This window comes from Saccopteryx bilineata, chromosome 2 (assembly GCF_036850765.1).
Source record: "Saccopteryx bilineata isolate mSacBil1 chromosome 2, mSacBil1_pri_phased_curated, whole genome shotgun sequence".
NCBI lineage: Eukaryota > Metazoa > Chordata > Mammalia > Chiroptera > Emballonuridae > Saccopteryx > Saccopteryx bilineata.
Genome location: NC_089491.1, coordinates 188,518,454 through 188,538,934, shown reverse-complemented (window position 1 = coordinate 188,538,934; position 20,481 = coordinate 188,518,454). Strand labels below are relative to the sequence as shown.

At 37.3% G+C, this 20,481-nt stretch overlaps 1 protein-coding gene across 3 annotated transcripts in view; it reads left to right on the top strand.

Moving 5' to 3' along the window:
* Window positions 1-20,481, top strand: part of MTUS2 (microtubule associated scaffold protein 2) — an 829,118-nt gene that overhangs the window by 313,442 nt on the left and 495,195 nt on the right. For 2 of the 3 annotated variants that reach the window (XM_066258931.1, XM_066258933.1), the window contains exon 5: window positions 13,593-13,790. In XM_066258931.1, coding sequence (XP_066115028.1) covers window positions 13,593-13,790 — 198 coding nt within the window. The remainder of the gene's footprint in view (window positions 1-13,592; window positions 13,791-20,481) is intronic. The other variant, XM_066258934.1, reaches the window with a different exon arrangement.

The window sequence follows — 20,481 nt, the reverse complement described above, 5'->3', positions numbered from 1 at the left end:
AGAATCCCATCAACTGCAAATTCCTACCTAAGAGTGACAGAGGGGCAGAACCTGGGGTACAGAGTCACCAACCAGGAAGAGGGAGAGAAAAGAAAAAAGGAAGAAGTTAACCTCTCAAAATCAAGAAAAATCCACAGACTTTATAACTTGTTCCACTAATTCTATGTTGTTGTTGTTTCTTTCTTCTATCTTATTGCCTTTATTATTTCTATTTCTTCCACCTCGGTCCTTTTACTCTCTGCCCATCTTATGCTACCCTTTTCTTGAACTACACTACCCATGAGTGTTACATTTTATTTCTTTTCTTCATCCTAACTCTCCTTTAGGGTTACACTCCAAAACCCTTAACTCTCACTCTCTCCCCTTTTGTGTTTTTTTTCCTTTCCTTTTTTTCTTCCTTCGTTTCTCTCTTACTCTTATTTTTTCCTTTCTATTCATTTCTTCTTTTCTCCTTTTACTTTTCCTCCCATTTAAGCCTCAATCACGAACAAATTATTTAATTTGGGACTCAAGTTTTTGTGGGGGTTTTTTTGTTGTTCTTTTTTTTCTTCTTCTGCTTTTGTTCTTGGTTTTCCTTTATTTGTTTGTTTTTGTGGCATTTTGGGCACTTTTTACATTGCTTTTTAAATCACTAGCATTCCTCCCAACCCAAAGTCTCCATTGTATTTAGTCTTTGCTCCACTTAATACAACAGATTTTTACTTATTATTTTTATTTTTTTCTTCTTTATTGTTTTTTCTCTCCTTTTTTCTGTTTCCCTCTCATCCCTATCATATCTCTTAGTCGACCATCACTTACAAGCAAATCATTTTATGCTTGTCTAAGATTTTCTCCCTTTTTTTTTTTTGTATTTAGTAGGTCCCTACTCCCTTTTTTGCCCCTTGAACTCTTCACCCCAAATCAGGCCCTCCATTATAGGCAGTTTTTGTTCCATTCAGCATAATATAATTCACAGGTCATCACGATATTTCCCTAAGGAGGTGAGAGGAGGGGAAGAGAAGAAAGAAAAAAGGGGGAAATAATAAATTATTACTTTTTTTTTTTGTGGAGTGTTTTCCTTTTTTCTTTTTTTTTCCTTTTTATTTTTTATTAATTCTAATTAACACTATCATCAAGACCACCTTCAGATGCCAATAAGAAAAAGGAAAGCGAACATTATGGATACAAAAGACAGAGAGGTAACACAAATAGATTTGGAAAAATCTATGGAGAAAAGATTTAACATATTGGAAGCCTTGGAGCCAAATGACAGAGAATTTAAAATAGAAATCTTAAAAATACTCAGAGATATACAAGAAAACACAGAAAGGCAATTTAGGGAAATCAGAAAACAACTCAATGATCACAAAGAATATATTACCAAGGAAATTGAAACTATAAAAACAAATCAAACAGAAATGAAAAACTCAATTCAAGAGCTGAAAAACGAGGTAACAAGCTTAGCTAATAGAACAGCCCAGATAGAAGACAGGATCAGTGAAATAGAAGACAAGCAACTTGAGGCACAACAGAGAGAAGAAGAAAGATACTCAAAAATAATAAAAAACGAGAAAGCCCTACAGGAATTGTCTGACTCTATCAGAAAGAATCACATAAGAATAATAGGTATATCAGAGGGGGAAGAGAAAGAAAATGGATTGGAAAATATACTCAAACAAATAATAGATGAGAACTTCCCAAGCCTGTGGAAAGAATTAAAGCCTCAAATTCAAGAAGCAAACAGAACACCAAGTTTTCTTAACCACAACAAACCCACTCCAAGGCACATCATAATGAAGATGACACAAACCAATGACAAAGAAAAAATTCTCAAGGCAGCCAGGGAAAAGAAGAATACAACATATAAAGGAAGGCCTATTAGATTATCACCAGATTTCTCAGCAGAAACTCTACAAGCTAGAAGAGAATGGACCCCAATATTAAAGCCCTGAAGGAGAGGAACTTTCAGCCAAGAATACTATACCCATCAAAGCTATCCTTCAAGTACGAAGGAGATATAAAAATATTCACAAATACAGAAAAGATGAGAGAATTTATCATCAGAAAGCCCCCACTCCAGGAAATACTAGAGGGTTTTCCAACCAGATTCAAAGAACAAAAGAAAACATAACCACAAGTAACAGCTCCACCAAGAAAACAATAAAACCAAAGTTAAACTGTGACAACAAAAGAAAAAAAAAAGGGGAGAGAGGATGAAGATTAACAGTAGCAAAGGACGCAGAAATACTCACAAGAAAGGGTACTACAATGAATATGGTAGGTACCCTTTTCATTACTTAATGGTAACCACCCTTGAAAAAACCACCACAAAAACACTTGACTTAAAAAAGGTAGCAACAGAGGAAAGAAGTATGGAATACAAACAAACAAAAACAAACGATAGAAAAACAAAAGAGAAGAATCAAACAAGATATAAAACTAACAGAAAGCAATTTATAAAATGGCAGTAGGGAACCCACAAGTAGGGGCACAGAGAAAACTAGATAGAGGGTGACAGAGGACAATCTGACTCTGGGCGAGGGGTATGCAACATAATTTAATGACAAGATAACCTAGACATGTTTTCTTTGAATATATGTACCCTGAATTATTAATGTCATCTCATTAACATTAATAAAAATTTATTTAAAAAAAAGAAGCTAGAAAGATCTCAAATAAACAACTTGACCCTACATCTAAAAGAACCAGAGAAAGAACAGCAAGTAATGCCCAGAGCTAGTAAAAGGAAGGAAATAATAAAGATCAGAGCAGAAATAAATGACATAGATGCTAAAGAAACAATTCAGAGGATCAATGAAACGAGGAGCTGTTTCTTTGAAAAGGTAAACAGGATCAATGAACCTTTAACCAGACTCACCAAGAAAAAAGAGAGAGGACCCAAATAAATAAAATTGGAAACAAGAGTGGAGAAATAACAACTGACACAACAGAAATACAAAATATTGTGAGAAAATGCTATCAAGAACTGTACGCCAAAAAACTAGACAACCTAGATAAAATGAACAAATTCCTTGAAACATATAATCTTCCAAAAATTAATCTGGAAGAATCAGAAAACCTAAACAGACCAATTGCAACAAATGAGATTGAAACAGTTATCAAAAAACTCCCAACAAAGAAAAGTCCTAGACCTGATGGCTTCACAAGTGAATTCTACCAAATATTCAAAGAAGAACTAACTCCTATCCTTCTCAAGCTATTTTAAAAAATTCAAGAGGAACACTTTCAAGCTCTTTTTATGAGGCAAGCATAATTCTGATTCCAAAACTAGGCAAAGACAACACAAAGAAAGAAAATTATAGGCCAATACCCCTGATGAATTTAAATGCTAAAATCTTCAACAAAATATTAGCAAACCGGATTCAGCAATTTGTGAAAAAAAATCATACACCATGATCAAGTGGGATTTATTCTTGGGAGGCAAGCCTTGTACAATGTTACAAATCAATCATTGTGATTCATCACATAAACAAAAGAAGGAGAAAATCCACATGATAATTTCAATAGATGCAGAGAAGCATTTGATAAAATCCAGCACTCATTCATGTTCAAAATTCTCAGCAAAGTGGAAATACAAGGAAAATACCTCAACATGATAAGGCCATCCATGAGAAACCCACATCCAACATCATACTCAATGGGCAAAAATTAAAAGCAATGCCCTTAAGATCAGGAACAAGGAGGGGTGTTTCCTTTTACCATTCTTATTCAACATAGTTCTGGAAGTTCTAGCGACGGCAATCAGACAAAAAAAAAATAATAAAAAAATAAAAGGCATCCAAATTGGAAAAGAAGAAGTAAAACTATCATTATTTGCAGATGATCTGATACTGTATTTAGAAAACCCTAAAGTCATAGTCAATAAACTACTAGACCTGGTAAATAAATTCAGCAAGGTGGTAGGATATAAAATTAATACTCAGAAATCAGAGGCATTTTTATACACTAACAATGAACTGTCAGAAAGAGAAATTAAGGAAGCAATCCCCTTTACCTTTGCAACCAAAAAAATAAAATACCCAGGAATAAATTTAACCAGGGATATTAAAGACTTGTACTCAGAAAATTATAAAACATTGATAAAAGAAATCAGGGAAGATACAAACAAGTGGAAGCATATTCCATGCTCAGGATTAAGAAGAATAAACATCATTAAAATGTCTATATTACCCAAAGCAATTTATAAATTCAATGCAATACTGATTAAAATACCAATGACTTACTTCAAAGATATAGAACATATATTCCAAAAATTTATATGGAACCAAAAGAGAACACATATAGCCTCAGCAATCTTGAAAAGTAAGAATAAAGTGGGAGGTATCACACTTCCAGATATCAAGTTATATTATAAGGCCATTACACTCAAAACAGCCTGATACTGACATAAGAACAGGCATATAGACCAATGGAACAGAACTGAGAACCCAGAAATAAACCCACACTTTTTTGGACAACTGATATTTGACAAAGGAGGTAAGAGCATACATTGGAATAAAGACAGCCTCTTTAACAAATGATGTTGGGAAAATTGGACAGCTACCTGCTAAAAAATGTAACTAGACCACCAATTTACACCATTTACAAAAATAAACTCAAAATGGATAAAAGACTTAAATGTAAGCCATAAAACCATTAGCACCTTAGAAGAAAACATAGGCAGTAAGCTCTCTGACATCTCTCACAGCAATATATTTGCCGATTTGTCTCCACAGGCAAGTGAAATAAAAGACAGGATAAACAAATGGGACTTTATCAAACTAAAAAGCTTCTGCACAGCTAAAGACAATAAGAACAAAATAAAAAGACAAACCATACAATGGGAGAACATATTTGACAATGCATCTGATAAGGGGTTAATAACAAAAATTTATAAAAACTTAAAACCAGGAGATCAAAAAAACCAATCCAAAAATGAGCAAAAGAAATGAATAGACACTTCTCCAAAGAGGACATACAGATGGTCAATAGGCAGATGAAAAAATGCTCAACATCACTAATCATTAGAGAAATGCAAATTAAAACCACAATGAGATATCACCTCACACCAGTCAGAATGGCGCTCATCAACAAAACAACACAGAATAAGTGCTGGCGAGGATGTGCAGAAAAGGGAACCCTCCTGCACTGCTGGTGGGAATACAGACTGGAGCAACCACTGTGGAAAACGGTATGGAGATTCCTCAAGAAATTAAAAATCGAACTGTCTTTTGACCCAGCTATCCCACTGTTAGGAATATACCCCAAGAACACCATAGCACTGTTTGAAAAGAAGAAATGCACCCCCATGTTTATGGCAGTATTGTTCACAATAGCGAAGATCTGGATACAGCCCAAGTGTCCGTCAGTTGACGAGTGGATTAAAATGCTTTGGTACATGTATATACTATGGAATACTACTCAGCCATAAGAAATGATGATATCAGATCATTTACAACAACATGGATGGACCTTGATAACATTATACTGAGCAAATAAGTAAATCAGAAAAAACTAAGAACTATATGATTCTATACATAGGTGCAACATAAAAATGAGACTCAGAGACATGGACAAGAGTATACGGGTTACAGGGTGGGGGGGAGGAGAGGAGAGAGGAGGTTGGGGGATGGGAGGGGCACAAAGAAAACCTGTTAGAATGTGATGGAAGACAATTGGACTTTGGGTGATGGGAATGCAGCATAATCAAATGTCAAAATAACCTAGAGATATTTTCTCTGAACATATGTACCCTGATTTATCTATGTTGCCCCATTAAAATTAATCAAAAAAAGAGGAAGATAGCTTTAAAAAATAAAACGGCAATAAACAACTTCATATCAATAATAACTTTAAATGTAAATGGTTTAAAAGATCCAATCAAAAGACATTGGGTAGCTGTGTGAATAAAAAATCAGGTCCCATACATATGCTGTCTACAAGAGACACACCTCAAAAGAAAAGATACTCATAGTCTAAAGGTAAAAAGATACAAAAAATAATATTTCATGCAAATGGAAATCAAAAGCTGGGGTAGCAATACTTATATCAGACAAAATGGACTTTAAAACAAATACTATACTAAAAGATAAAGAAAGTCACTACATAATGATAAAGGGAGCAATTCAACAGGAAGATATAACCATCATAAATACCTACTCACCTAGTATAGGAGTACCTCAATATATAAAGCAGACTTTGATGGATATAAAGGGTGAAATCAACAGCAATACTATAATAGTAGGGGATTTCAATACCCCACTAACATCATTAGATAGATCCTCAAGAATGAAAATTAACAAAGAAACAGCAGACTTAAATAACACACTAGATCAACATGATTTAACAGATATCTTCAGAACCTTTCACCCTAAAGCAGCAGAATATACATTCTTTTCAAGTGCATATGGTGCATTTTCTGGGATAGACCACATGTTAGGGAACAAAAGCAGTCGCAACAAATTTAAAAAGACTGAAATTATATCAAGCATTTTCTCTGATCACAATGGTATGAAACTAGAAATCAATCACAACAGAAAAACTAAAAAATAATTAAACACATGGAAACTATATAGCATGTTATTAAATAATGAATGGGTTAACAATGAGATCAAAGAAGAAATGAAACACTTCCTAGAAAAGAATGATAATGAGCATACATCAACTCAAAAGTTATGGAACATAGCGAAAGCAGTACTGAGAGAGAAGTTCCTACCACTCCAGGCATACCTTGAAAAGGTAGAAAAAGCTCAAATAAACAACCTAACCCTGCATATAAAGGAACTAGAAAAAGAACAGCAAGTAAAACCCAGAGGTAGTAAAAGAAAGAAAATAATAAAGATCGAAGCGGAAATTAATGACATAGAGGCTAAAGAAACAATATAGAGGATCGATGAAACCAAGAGCTGGTTCTTTGAAAGGGTAAACAAGATCGATGAACCTTTAATCAGACTCACCAAGATAAAAAGAGAGAGGACTTCAAATAAATAAAATTAGAATGAGAGTGGAGAAATAACTGACACTACAGAAATACGAAATATTGTAATAAAATACTATGAAGAACTGTATGCTCAAAAATTAGACAACCTAGGTGAAATGGACAAATTCCTTGAAACATATAATCTTTCAAAAAATCAATCTGGAAGAATCAGAAACTCTAAAGAGACCAATTACAACAAATATGATCGAAATAGTTATCAAAAAACTCCCAACAAACAATAGCCCTGGGCCAGATGGCTTCACAGGAGAATTCTACCAAATATTCAAAGAATATTCTTCTCAAGCTATTTCAAAAAATTCAAGAGGAATTAAGACTTCCAACCTCCTTTTATGAGGCGGGCATAATTCTGATTCCAAAACCAGACAAAGACAACACAAAGAAAGAAAATTATAGGCCAATATTCCTGATGAATTTAGATGCTAAAATCCTAAACAAAATTTTAGCAAACCAGATCCAGCAATACATGAAAAACATCATACATCATGATCACGTGAGATTTATTCCAGAGAGACAAGGCTTTTAAAATATTTGCAAATCAATCAATGTGATTCATCACATAAACAAAAGGAAGGAGAAAAACCACATATTAATTTCAATAGATGCAGAAAAAGCATTTGATAAAATCCAGCACTCATTTATGATCAAAACTCTCAGCAAAGTGGGAATACAAAGAACATTCCTCAACATGATAAAGGCCATCTATGACAAACCCACAGCCAACATCATACTCAATGGGCAAAAATTAAAAGCAATCCCCTTTAGATCAGGAACAAGGCAGGGGTGTCCCCTTTCACCACTCTTATTCAACATAGATCTGAAAGTCCTAGCCACAGCAATCAGACAAGAAAAAGAAATAAAAGGCATCCAATCTGGAAAATAAGAAGTAAAACTATCATTATTTGCAGGTTATATGATACTGTATATATAAAACCCTAAAGTCTCAGTCAAAAAAACTACTCGACTTGATAAATGAATTTCATAGGGTGGCAGGGTATAAAATTAATACATAGAAATCAGAGGCATTTTTATATACCAATAATGAACTGTCAGAAAAAAAAAATTAAGGAAACAATCCCCTTCACTATTGCAACGAAAAAAGTAAATACCTAGGAATAAATTTAACCAATGAGGTTAAAGACTTTTACCCGAAAATTATAAAACATTGGTAAAAGAAATCAAGGAAGATACAAAGAAGTGGAAGACTATACCTTGGTCATGGATAGGAAGAATAAACATCATTAAAATGCTATATTACCCGAAGCAATTTATAAAGTCAATTCAATACCAGTTAAAATACCAATGACATACTTCAAAAATATAGAACACATGTTCCAAAAATTTATATGGAACCAAAAATGAACACGAATAGTTTCAGCAATCTTGAAAAAGAAGAATAAAGTGGGAGGTATCAAACTTCCTGATATCAAGTTATACCACACGGCCATTGTACTCAAAACAGCTTAGTACTGGCATAAGAATAGGCATATAGATGAATGGAACAGAACAGAGAACCCAGAAATAAATTCACACCTTTACGGACTTTTGGTATTTGACAAAGGAGGTAAGAGCATACATGGCGTAAAGCCTCTTTAACAAATGATGTTGGGAAAACTGGACATCTACCTGCAAAAAAATGAAACTAGATCACCAACTTACACCATTCACAAAAATAAACTGTAAATGGATAAAAGACTTAAATGTAGGTCATGAAACCATCAGCATCTTAGAAGAAACATAGGCAGTAAGCTCATGACATCTCTCGCAGCAATATATTTGCTGATTTATCTCCATGGACAAGTGAAATAAAAGACAGGATAAACAAATGAGACTATTTGTTTTTGCACAGCTAAAGACAATATGAACAGAATAAAAAGAAAAACCACACAATGGAAGAACATATTCGATAACATGTCTGATACGAGGTTAATAACCAAAATTTATAAAGAACTTATAAAATTCAATACCAGAAAGATAAACAATCCAATCAAAAAAATGGGCAAAAGAAATGAATAGACCAGGGGTTGGCAACATTTTTGGCTGAGATAGCCATGAACGCCACATATTTTAAAATGTAATTCCATGAGAGCCATACAAGGACCTCTGTACATTATACATTATCCAATTAAAATTCTATGTTTTCCCGGAAGACAGCTGTGATTGGCTCCAGCCACCCACAACCATGAACATGAGCGGTAGGAAATGAATGGATTGTAATACATGAGAATGTTTTATATTTTTAACGTTATTATTTTTTTAATTAAAGATTGGTCTGCGAGCCATCAAAAGAGCCACATCTGGCTCATGAGCCATAGATTCCCAACCCCTGGCATAGACACTTCTCCAAAGAGGACATACAGATGGCCAATAGGCAGATGAAAAAAATGCTCAACAACACTAATAATTAGAGAAATGCTAATTAAAACCACAATGAGATACCCCTCACACCAGTCAGAATGGCGCTTATTAACAAAACAGCGTATATTAGGTGCTGGCGAGGATGTTCGGAGAAAAGGGAACCCTCCTGCACTGCTGGTGGGAATGCAGACTGGCGCAGCCACTGTGGAAAACAGTATGGAGACTCCTCAAAAAATTAAAAATGGAACTGGCGTTTGACCCAGCCATCCCACTTTTAGGAATATATTCCAAGAACACCATATCACTGATTCAAAAGAAGAAATGCGCCCCCATGTTTATGGCAGCATTGTTCACAATAGCGAAGATCTGGAAACACTCTTATTACATGTCAGTGGATGAATGGATTAAAAAGTTTTGGTACATATATACAATGGAATACTATGGGACCGTGAAAAAGAAGAAAATATTAACTTTTGCAACAACATGGATGGACCTGGAAACTATTATGTTAAGTGAAATAAGTCAGGCAGAGAAAGAAAAATATCATATGACCTCACTCGTTTGAGGAATCCAAAAAACAATGGAACTGAGGAACGGAATTGAGACAGATGAGGGATCAAAGGGTCCAGAGCGAAAGCGGACAGAGGGAAAGGGGATGAGAGGATGGGATAAACTTGAAAGGAAGGGGGGGAGGGCGCTGTTGCAAGGGAGCAAGGTAGATGTTGAGGGGAATACAGGGGAGGGGAGATGCATTCGGGGCGAAACTAGAATCTGTGTAAACACAATAAATTAAATTACAAAAAACAAAGGAAAAACAAAAACAGAAAAAGAAGACCTAGCTTGTCTTTCGGATCAAAAATTAATATAAGATACTGTCTTATTTTTGGGGAAATACGGTACTAGCATGTAATTTTTTCATAGACTAAAAAAATATGGCAAAATGTTGGGCAAGTTAGAGTTAAAAAACAAACAATTACTTTGAAAAAAAAAGTATTTATAGAGCTTCTCATCCCACCATTGTGAACGTTGTCTCTCTTATGTGTTCTTCAGTTTTATTATAATATTAATCACTATCATTTGTTTATTGAGGGTGTACTGTACACCTTGACACATTATTTCTTTCAAAGTCTATAGTTTTTAATAGTCCAAGTATACAAAATATTGACGTTCCTCTGACATGCTGGTTTGAAAGAGTATGAACTGCATTTTTTAAAAATAATTGAGTCCATTTTTATTAAAAACTAAGATTAAAGTGAGGCATATTCAATTAGATCATTGAATGTTATTTCACAGGGTGAGTTGGCATATTCTGTTGAAGTTTTCCACGTGCAGTCCAGGGAACTTCCTGAATAAGAATAACTAAGGCGTCTGCTTAAAAAGCAGATGTCTGACCTCTACTCCAGACTAATTCTTTTTTTTTTTTTTTTTTTTTTTTATTTTTCTGAAGCTAGAAATGGGGAGAGACAGTCAGACAGACTCCCGCATGTGCCCGACCGGGATCCACCCGGCACGCCCACCAGGGGCGATGCTCTGCCCACCAGGGGGCGATGCTCTGCCCCTCCGGGGTGTCGCTCTGCCACGACCAGAGCCATTCTAGCGCCTGGGGCAGAGGCCAAGGAGCCATTCCCAGCGCCCGGGCCATCTTTGCTCCAATGGAGCCTTGGCTGCGGGAGGGGAAGAGAGAGACAGAGAGGAAGGGGGGGTGGAGAAGCAAATGGGCGCTTCTCCTATGTGCCCTAGCCGGGAATCGAGCCCGGGTCCCCCGCACACCAGGCCGATGCTCTACCGCTGAGCCAAACGGCCAGGGCCCAGACTAATTCTAATGCGAAGAGACTAGTGAAATTATTCGCCTAATGCTCTGGGCTAAATTAATGTAGTGCAAGCTTGGCTAATGCAGACTTCAAGTAAACTTTACTGAGTAATAACTTGTCAAAACTAAGTGGTATAGGTTTTCTCTATACCACTGGTGCTTGGGACTGAAGGTATATAAAAGAACAAGACTTGCTCCTTTAAATCCTGAAGGTCTATACTGTTTTTGAGATTTACCTGGTAGAAGAAAGACTGTTGCCTAGAGACTTCATGTATACTCTAAGTTTATATTAAATTTAGAAAAAGTATGTACACTGAGAGTACATGGAGGGACAAGGCATAATTCCACAAATAGCCCCCTTTATTAGAGGGAAGAGCGGGATTAAGAGAATGTGTACATCCTATGTACTTGGAGTCCTGTGTTTTCATGTCCTCCTCCTCTCTATATAGGTGCCACTGTTGCCTTTCTACTAATAAAAATAACAATGATTGGCTCTAGATAAGGGTAGGATAGGAAAGATTCATCTCTGAACACCTTCGATGGCTTTATAAACTTAGTATTCTTTATTAAATAAATATTAAATGGATGTTTACCACATGCCAAGATGCTTTGTTAGGAATTCTGACTTCTCCTTCATTTCCATATATGTATTTTTTCCTTCAAAAATATTGACTGAAAATAGAATAAAAATATAATGGGTTTAGTGTTTACTTACTGTGAAATTACATCTGAATCAAAATATAATGGGTTTAGTGTTTACTTATTGTTGTAATTACATCTGACTTTTAACAACTCTTCAACTGTTTTTACAGGCATCATCCAAAATTTATTAGTTATAAACTTACTGTGAAAATGATATCTGATCTATAGGGATACTTTTCTTGATCTGGGGATATCATGTAAAAGTAAGCAAAATGATATGAAAACAATTTAAAGACATTGGGAATGGCATTTAATTGCTAATGCAAAAGGTCCATTTCTACTTATTAAATAGTTATTATTCCTTCATTATCATATTTGAACATTTTTTCCAAGCATTAGGATAGACCTGAGTTGGGAATATTTGCAGCCCCAAATCCCTGTTCCCTCTTCCCTCTGCACTCACCTGATTCCTGCTCTTCCTAGTCCTGACTCAAGCATCAGGAAACAACAGATGTCAGATTGCACCTGCACCCGATGTGCAATTGTCCATGGCCTCACTCTTAGAGGGAGCTGTTAGTAGAGGACATGGCACCATAAAACCAGCCTGGCATCTATTTTTTTTTCTATATTTCCACCCATAGAAACTTTCTAATATGTAGACTCTTCATTGATTTGAGACACTTTTTTTTTTTTTTTTGGCAAAAGGGCCATTTTAAAAATTATGTTTAATCTGCTCTCTGATTAAACTTTCACTGGATAACGAGTTGATCAACTTAAACATAAGACATTGCTGAAGGATTAGGGTATGAGCACTCCGGTAACTATGGCCGTAGGGGAACGCTGTGGACATGGCTTGGCGAGGACAGTTACACAGATTACTAGGAGCATGGCCCCCCTTTCCTTTTAAATTCTGTATCATAGAGCAAATTCTATTTCTATCTGGTATTGAGAAACTTCTTATAGTTTTACAATGATCGTGGGAGCCCCACTCAGACATAGTGGTGCTGAGATAATGAGTTTATGCATGATTTTTTTTAGCATGATTATTTTAAGCTAGATTTGCATATATCTGGGAACTAATTTTGAAGTTTGCACTAATACAAAAATAAGTAATAAAAAAAGGAGAAAAGAATTCTGGCATTCATATTTAAGCACTTGCCAAGTTCTGTAATATAAACAGGAATACTTACATTAAAGCTGCAAAGCCAGTGTTATGATCCCCCCATTTCCTTCTGGAACAGGAAACTGTGGTTTTGATTGTTAGGTCAAGGGCCCAAAGTTACATGCTAGTAACTGGTACAGCTTAGATTCTGACCTGGCCAGCTCCACAGTCATCCTAGCCAAAAAAAAAAGGTAGTGAAATGATTCGTTTTACCTGTTTCTATTGCTTAGTACATACTGGCTATAATTGCTAATGACTGGTTGCCTGAGGGTTCTTTACCATTGTGTGTCAGATTTTAAGGTGTGTCCAATTTCACAACTCTAGGATAACTTGCAACACTAAGTATTCTCATTCCATTAAGCTTCCTCAGCACTTTGTATCTTTCTTTATGACCCCACAGTATGTGGGTTAGTTGTCTGTTCTGGTCTCATCCACCTTCTGCCCCCCTCCTCTTTGAGTTCTCTGAACCCTCTGGCCTACAGCGAGGGGCTTTCTCAGAAAGATGTTTGTGAATGTGCTGAATCGGCCCCTCCAGGTTGCTCATGGTCCGAGTATGCTAGAACTCGGTTAGTATTCACACTCCATGTATTCTCTATCTTGCTGTCAACTGAGATTGTTTTTTTTTTGGGGGGGGTCATTTTTAGCAGATTTAAAGAAAACCTCCAATTCAAATGCTGCTAAATCCAGTCTCCCGAAATCTGGACTTCGTCCTCCCGGCTACTCGCGTCTCCCGGCAGCCAAGTTGGCTGCATTTGGCTTTGTGCGGAGCTCCAGTGTGTCCTCGATGTCCAGCACCCAGTCGGTGGACAGCGCACAGGCAGAGCAGAGCAGGCTGGCCAACCGTAAGTGGGGCAGTGGCGGGGCCTGTGGGAATGCAGCTACTGTATCATGAAACACATTAGATATTAAATAATAGTGGAAAAATCATTTTAGTAACCTATGATTGCCTCCATGGTGCCAGAGCACTGGACTGGATATCTGAAAGTTAATTCCAGGAAAGCACAGCTGAGCTTCTTCAAGTCGGTGCCCAGAAAGAAGGTCCCCATTACCCGTTATGACTGCAGTCCAGCCCTGCTTCCTGTGACTTACATTGTAAGCTATATTTTAAAGCATGAATTAATAGCCTCAGAGCAAGTGACAGCAGCCAGTGTCCCTAAAGAAGATCCTGAGGCTGTTCCATTTGGCTAAGCTTTTCATGGCCAAACCCCATCTCAGCCTCATCAACTTCAAAGCTATTGTTATTGGATTTGAAGCCATGACATCTCAGATGTTGGTTAGTGAGAATCCACCTGAGGACCAGGACAGTTTTAGAGGTTTTTGTGTGGAAAGCTGTTTTGAAGGGATTATAGTAGTTAAATCAAATTGGAGGAGAGAGAAGAGGAGGGAGGGGGAAAGAGTGGGGAGGGAGAAGGGGAGAGGGATATCGAGCTGGAGAAGAGTGATTAAGGATGATATTGATTTTATAATATTTTTTTCCCCAATTTTCTTTCTCTGAGCTTGTTCTTTCTCCATCTGGAGTTTACAGAGGTGATGTGTGGAATATTTGTACATATACAGTTCTAAGTTTGGGTTTACCTGGTTATTCCTGGAAGTAATGCATTACATTTTCCTTAATCTTGATGTATATTGGTAAGCAGTTTCTAAGAGGTTCCTTGCTCACTTGGTTTCCTGAACGTGCTGTGGCTCTGACCTACTTTCCCATTGGATTTGTTTTAGGAATACCATTGTAGTTAGGGACTGCATCACGCACAGGAGCAGTCTCAAAATCAGAAATGTGAACATAATAAGGAACTATTTGCAAACGTATAACTTGTATTTTTAGATATGCATATCCATAACAATCTGAAGATTTTAAAATACAGAACCAACTCCTTGTCATTTTTAGTAGTAAAATTTCCAATGGCATATTTCTCTTTTTAGAGGAAGCATGAAGGAAAAATATCTCATAGTATATCTTTCTAAGGAAGAAGTGAAGGTTTTGAATCCTTAAAAAGGAAAAAATTAACATCAAGGTGAATTGAGCTATGTCCCCATGGTATCAGCTTTTGCTAAGGGAGAGCTGACAGGTGTAGACAGAAGAACGCCAGGTGTGTTTAGGACATTTCCAGTCATGTCTGCTTCAAAGAACACTAGAGAGGCCCCCCCGTGAGCCTCCAGGGTTATATGCCAGAAAACAATAACTCCTAGTTTAAAGGCTTCATATTAAAAGCAATATTTAATACTGCTATTCAGAATTTTTTATTTAAAAAATAGTATGTTAGGTTTATTTTTAATTACTTGCCATTTAACTGTATCTAAATTTGTACTTCACCAGTAAATCACAGAAAAATTTTGTATGTATTTTAATTGATATCTTAGAACCATTAACCATTATTCTGAAAGCTGTTGTTACATTTAATATCAAGAAAAATTTTGTTTCTGTTCTTTAATGGAGAGATGATGCTTTAGTGACAAGGATTAAGTAAAATATGAAGCTCTTAAAAGACCAGAATGTCCTTCAATGATATCCTAGGAACAGAGCTATGTTGGTTTAGCACATAGAAACAGCTAACATGGTATCAGTTGGTTTCTTTTTCTTCTTGGAATGTGATTCTTTCCTCAGACACTACCCTCCCATTGTATTCATTTTAGGAATACCTGTAATTCGAGGTTGCACCTGACACAGAAGGTCTCGCAAGATCTGAAACATGATTATCAAAAGGAACTATGTGTAAATGTGCAACTCATATTTTTAGATACTCATGCGCCTGTAAACAGTAGGAACCGTGTCCATGGTAACTGTGGAATGATATATTTGGGAGCTATTTAAGTAACTCATTGTAAAGTCTTTAGTGTTTCCTGGCTTGGCTGTGACACTTCTGTGCTGTATTCATGACTTCTGAGGGGCAGATGATGAGTGTCAGGAGGGGAGGCACCGGACACCCGAGACATGGGTCCAGCAGGTCTGTGCAGAATCCATCCCCTGCCTGGGCTCGGGCTCTGTGCCCTCAGTGCTGCCCCACTGGGCAAAGGCTTCTTATGTCAGGGGCCCTTCCATCTCTTTCTACCTTTTCCACAAGGTTTGGCAAGTGGAGCAGACACAGGGAGGTGGATTATTTTTGGAGGTCCTTTGCACCCAAAGATGTGTTAGTGTCCATTTTCTCGCTGAGCCAATGGAAATCAGAGTGGCTCTTGGGTCCTGGCTCGGCTCTATTTGCTTCTTACAGAAGCCACACAGGGTGAAGACACATGTGTGAGTTAAAGCCTTTTCTTTCTATTAGTGAAGGAATTTAGGGCTGGAGTTGCCTGGAGAGGCCCCTCAGGCCCAGCCCACATTACCCCTCCACCCCCTGGTGTCATCAGCTAGGGCTGTGAGTGTGTGAGCTCTGAGTGGTGGGGAGTGGCATCCGGTGAAGAAGCTGGCTCTGGGCTGCTCACCAGGTGAGTTCCTGCTGCGTCTCTGTAGTCCCTACTAGTGGCTCAGGTCCGCGGGTGAGCACGGAAGCTTTGTCGTCACTGTGCTGTGGGGGACTGTCCTCACACCCCCCTGCGCTCCTTGGTGGTTCACCATGTGAGGCTATGAGGCAGGCCCTTGTAGCGCTTCAAATAAAATTTGAAATTATACTAGTTTGCCTTGGCCAACAGAGGTTGCCAGTTTGATTCCCCCATCAGGGCACATATAGGAATGGATTGATGTTTCTGTCTCTCTCTCTCAAATCAATAAAATAAACATTTTTTAAATAATTTTATTTTTAATGGGGCGACATCACTAAATCAGGATACATATATTCAAAGATAACAACTCCAGGTTATCTTGTCATTCATTTATGTTGCATACCCATCACCCAGAGTCAGATTGTCCTCTGTCACCTTCTATCTAGTTTTCTTTGTGCCCCTCCCCCTCCCCCTTTCCCTCTCCTTCTCCTCCCTCCCCCTGTAACCACCACACTCTTATCAATGTCTCTTAGTTTCACTTTTATGTCCCACCTACGTATGGAATAAATGCAGTTCCTGGTTTTTTCTGATTTACTTATTTCACTTCGTATAATGTTATCAAGATCCCACCATTTTGCTGTAAGTGATCCGATGTCATCATTTCTTATGACTGAGTAATATTCCATAGTGTATATGTGCCACATCTTCTTTACCCAGTCATCTTAAAATAAACATTTTAAAAATCAAATCAAAACTACAGTAGTTAGTAACCCACAGCTTTTTTAAGATTGAAATTGATCAGGGAAAAAAGTAATTCTCTAACTTGAAACTTAAATTTAAATTTGAAATCATAGTATTTGAGCAGGTCTGACTTAGAATGTAGTTCATAATCATTTTATAGTTTTCAGAGAAGAAAAAAAATCTTCCATATGTGCTTTAGGTAATGGAAACTTAGAGAAAAACAATTACTGTAGAATTTACTGAAGGTAACATACCATAGACTAAAGTATATCCAGCTGTCAAATTGATCAGTAGTTAGGTATAGACTTGATTTTCCTAGGGGATAAGTAGGTATAATTTAAAGTTAAAACTTTTGAGGGTGTTTGTGTGAAGTGGAGAGGAGGAAAACTTAGGATCTCGTGAGTTAATCATTAATTAAAATATATCATGTTACCCAGGGATAGAATTATTTATGTAGAGGATCATATCTCGTTGTATATTCTGTATAGCAGCTACCCCACAGTGTGCTCAGAAGCAGGAAGTATCAGAAAAGAATATGAAGATGACGTTTGCAGTTGTCCTTTCCAATTTCTCCTCAGCTTCCTCTCTTTTTAAATACCATCATGTATTGGGTGAGCTAAGGCCAGAAATGACAAGACAAACAATATGGAAGGAGAAACTTGCCCATTCCCTAAAAATAAGGTTTATTTTCCCCTTGTTTCTTCTTTTTGTGCAAGAAGTAGTAGAATGGGAAAGTAGGGATATAGCTGAGGCATTGTTGGACAGGGAGGCTGACATTTATATGAATAACCATGATACAGGATGTATGTGCCCACATCCTTAAAAATGATATAGGCCTGACCTGTGGTGGCGCAGTGGATAAAGCGTCAACCTGGAAATGCTGAGGTCGCCGGTTCGAAACCCTGCGCTTGCCTGGTCAAGGCACATATGGGAGTTGATGCTTCCAGCTCCTCCCCCCTGTCTCTCTCTCTCCTCTCTCTCTACCTCTCTCTCTCCTCTCTAAAATGAATAAATAAAATTAAAAAAAAAAAAAAAATGATATAAAGTAGAACAGAATTCATGAGTTGGGATGGAAGGTTACTGTCTGATTAGGGTGATAGAAGACTTGTAAGCTGAGCAGTATTTTGTGAGGTAGAGATGGGCTCTAGGAGATCTTTGGTGGGCGAGAGAGGTACATTCAGAAACCTGAATTTTTTTTTAAATTTTAATGGAGTGACATTGATCAATCAGGGTACATAGGTTCAGAGAAAACATCTCCAGGTTATTTTGACATTTGATTATGTTGCATACCCATCACCCAAAGTCAAATTGTCTTCTGTCACCTTCTATCTGGTTTTCTTTGTGCCAATACCATGCTGTTTTCATTATTGTTGGTCTATAATATAATTTGAAGAAAGGTATTGTAATGGCCCCAGCTTCGTTCTTTTTCCTTAGGATTGCTCTGGCTATTCGGGGTTTTTTATAGTTCTATATAAACCTCATGATTTTTTGTTCCATTTCTTTAAAAAATGACATTGGAATTTTTATGGGAATTGCATTAAATTTGTATATTGCTTTGGGTAATATAGTCATTTTGACTATATTTATTCTTCCTATCCAAGAACAAGGAATATTTTTCCATTTCATTGTATCTTTTTCGATTTCCCTTAACAATGTTTTGTAGTTTTCATTATTATAGGTCCTTTACATTCTTTGTTATGTTTATTTCTAACTATTTTATTTTATTTTTTTGTTGCAACCATGAAGGGGATTATTTTTTTGAGCTCATTTTCTGATGTTTCATTGTCGGCATATAGGAAAGTTTGGTGCGTATATATTAAGAAGTGTTATGTCTTCTTGATTCAATGTCCCCTTTATCATTATGAAATGACCGTTTTTGTCTCTGATTACCTAGCCATCTTGTAGTCAGCATTGTTAGATAGCGTATTGTTACACCTGCTTTTTTGGGGTATTTGCTTGGAGTATTGTTTTCCAACCTTTCACTTTGAATTTGTTTTTATCCTTGTAGCTTAGATGTGTTTCTTATAGGCAGCATACAGTTGGACTTTCTTTTTTAATCCATTTTGCTACTCTGTGTCTTTTTATTGGTGAGTTTGATCCATTTACGTTTGGTGTAATTATTGACATTGAGGGTTTCCTATTGCCATTTTATATATTGCTTTCTGATAGTTTTGTATCTCGTTTGGTTCTTCTCTTTTATTTTTCTATCATTTGTTTTTGTTTGGTTGTAATCCATACTTTTTTTCTCTGTTACTTCTTTTTTTTTAAGCTATGTACTTCTGTGTTGGTTTTTTCAGGGGTGGTTACCATTAAGTAATGGAAAGCACACATATTATGTTCATTGTAGTACAATTTTTGGAATGTAACACTCATAAAAAAAAAGAATGGAAAATGTAACACCTATGGATAATAAAGTTCAAAATAAAAAGAAAAGAATAAAATGAAAAGAGGATAAAATGACCAAGGTGGAAGAGAAAAAAATAGTAAATACAAGAAAATAATGGACAAAGTTATAAAGACTGTAGATTTTTCCTGGTTTTGAGAGGTTATCTTATTCCTTTTCCTTTCTTTTCTCTCTTTTTGGCTGGTGGTGCTGTGTACCCCAGGTTCTGCCCCTGTGGTACTCTTAGACTGAGATTTGCAGTTGATATGTTGCTATGGCAATGGCATAAACTAAGCCTCAGTCCCGTAGGCAGGGCTTGTCAGTGTTTGCAGGCTCTGACAATGGGAGAGTCCGTTTTCCCTGAGCCTCTTCCTAAATCTCTCCTTCCTGAACCAGCAGCCTGGGAATCCAGCTGTGAAGTTGCCCTAGCCACTGCCTGGAGAGTGAGAGGCTCTAGGAGCTGCCAAATCCACCCTCTATCCTCACTCAAAGCAGGGTTTTAGGTAAGGCTTTGCCAGCCAGCGCCGCCAGCATAATCAGGCAGGGCTGGGAGCCAGTTGTTCTCTAGGTGTCTTTCTATGAGCCTCCAGGCGTGTCCTGTATGCCTCAGCACTCTGCGGGTCTACTCTCCCCTGGCTTTTTGCACTTTGTAACCTGTATCAGCTGGCAGGAAGATGCCCCAGTCACTGCCTGCAGAGGAAGAGGTCCTAAAAGCTGCCAAGTCCCTCCTCCAGGTTCATTCAAAGCACAGCTCTGTGTATGAAAGCTTTGTCAACGAGAGCCACCAGCTCAAGCAGGCAGGGGAGTGAGCTGATTTCTGGTTCTAGTTAAATTTGCCACAGTGCTCCATGGGTTTGCTCTCCACAGGCTTCTCCCTTGTTGGGAAATCTACAGCCCAGCCCGCCCAGCTTCCTCAGTGTTCTTTGAGATCTGTTCCATGGGACTGTACTTTTTAACCTGTGTCGGCTGGCTGGAAGTTGCCCCTGCCACTGCCT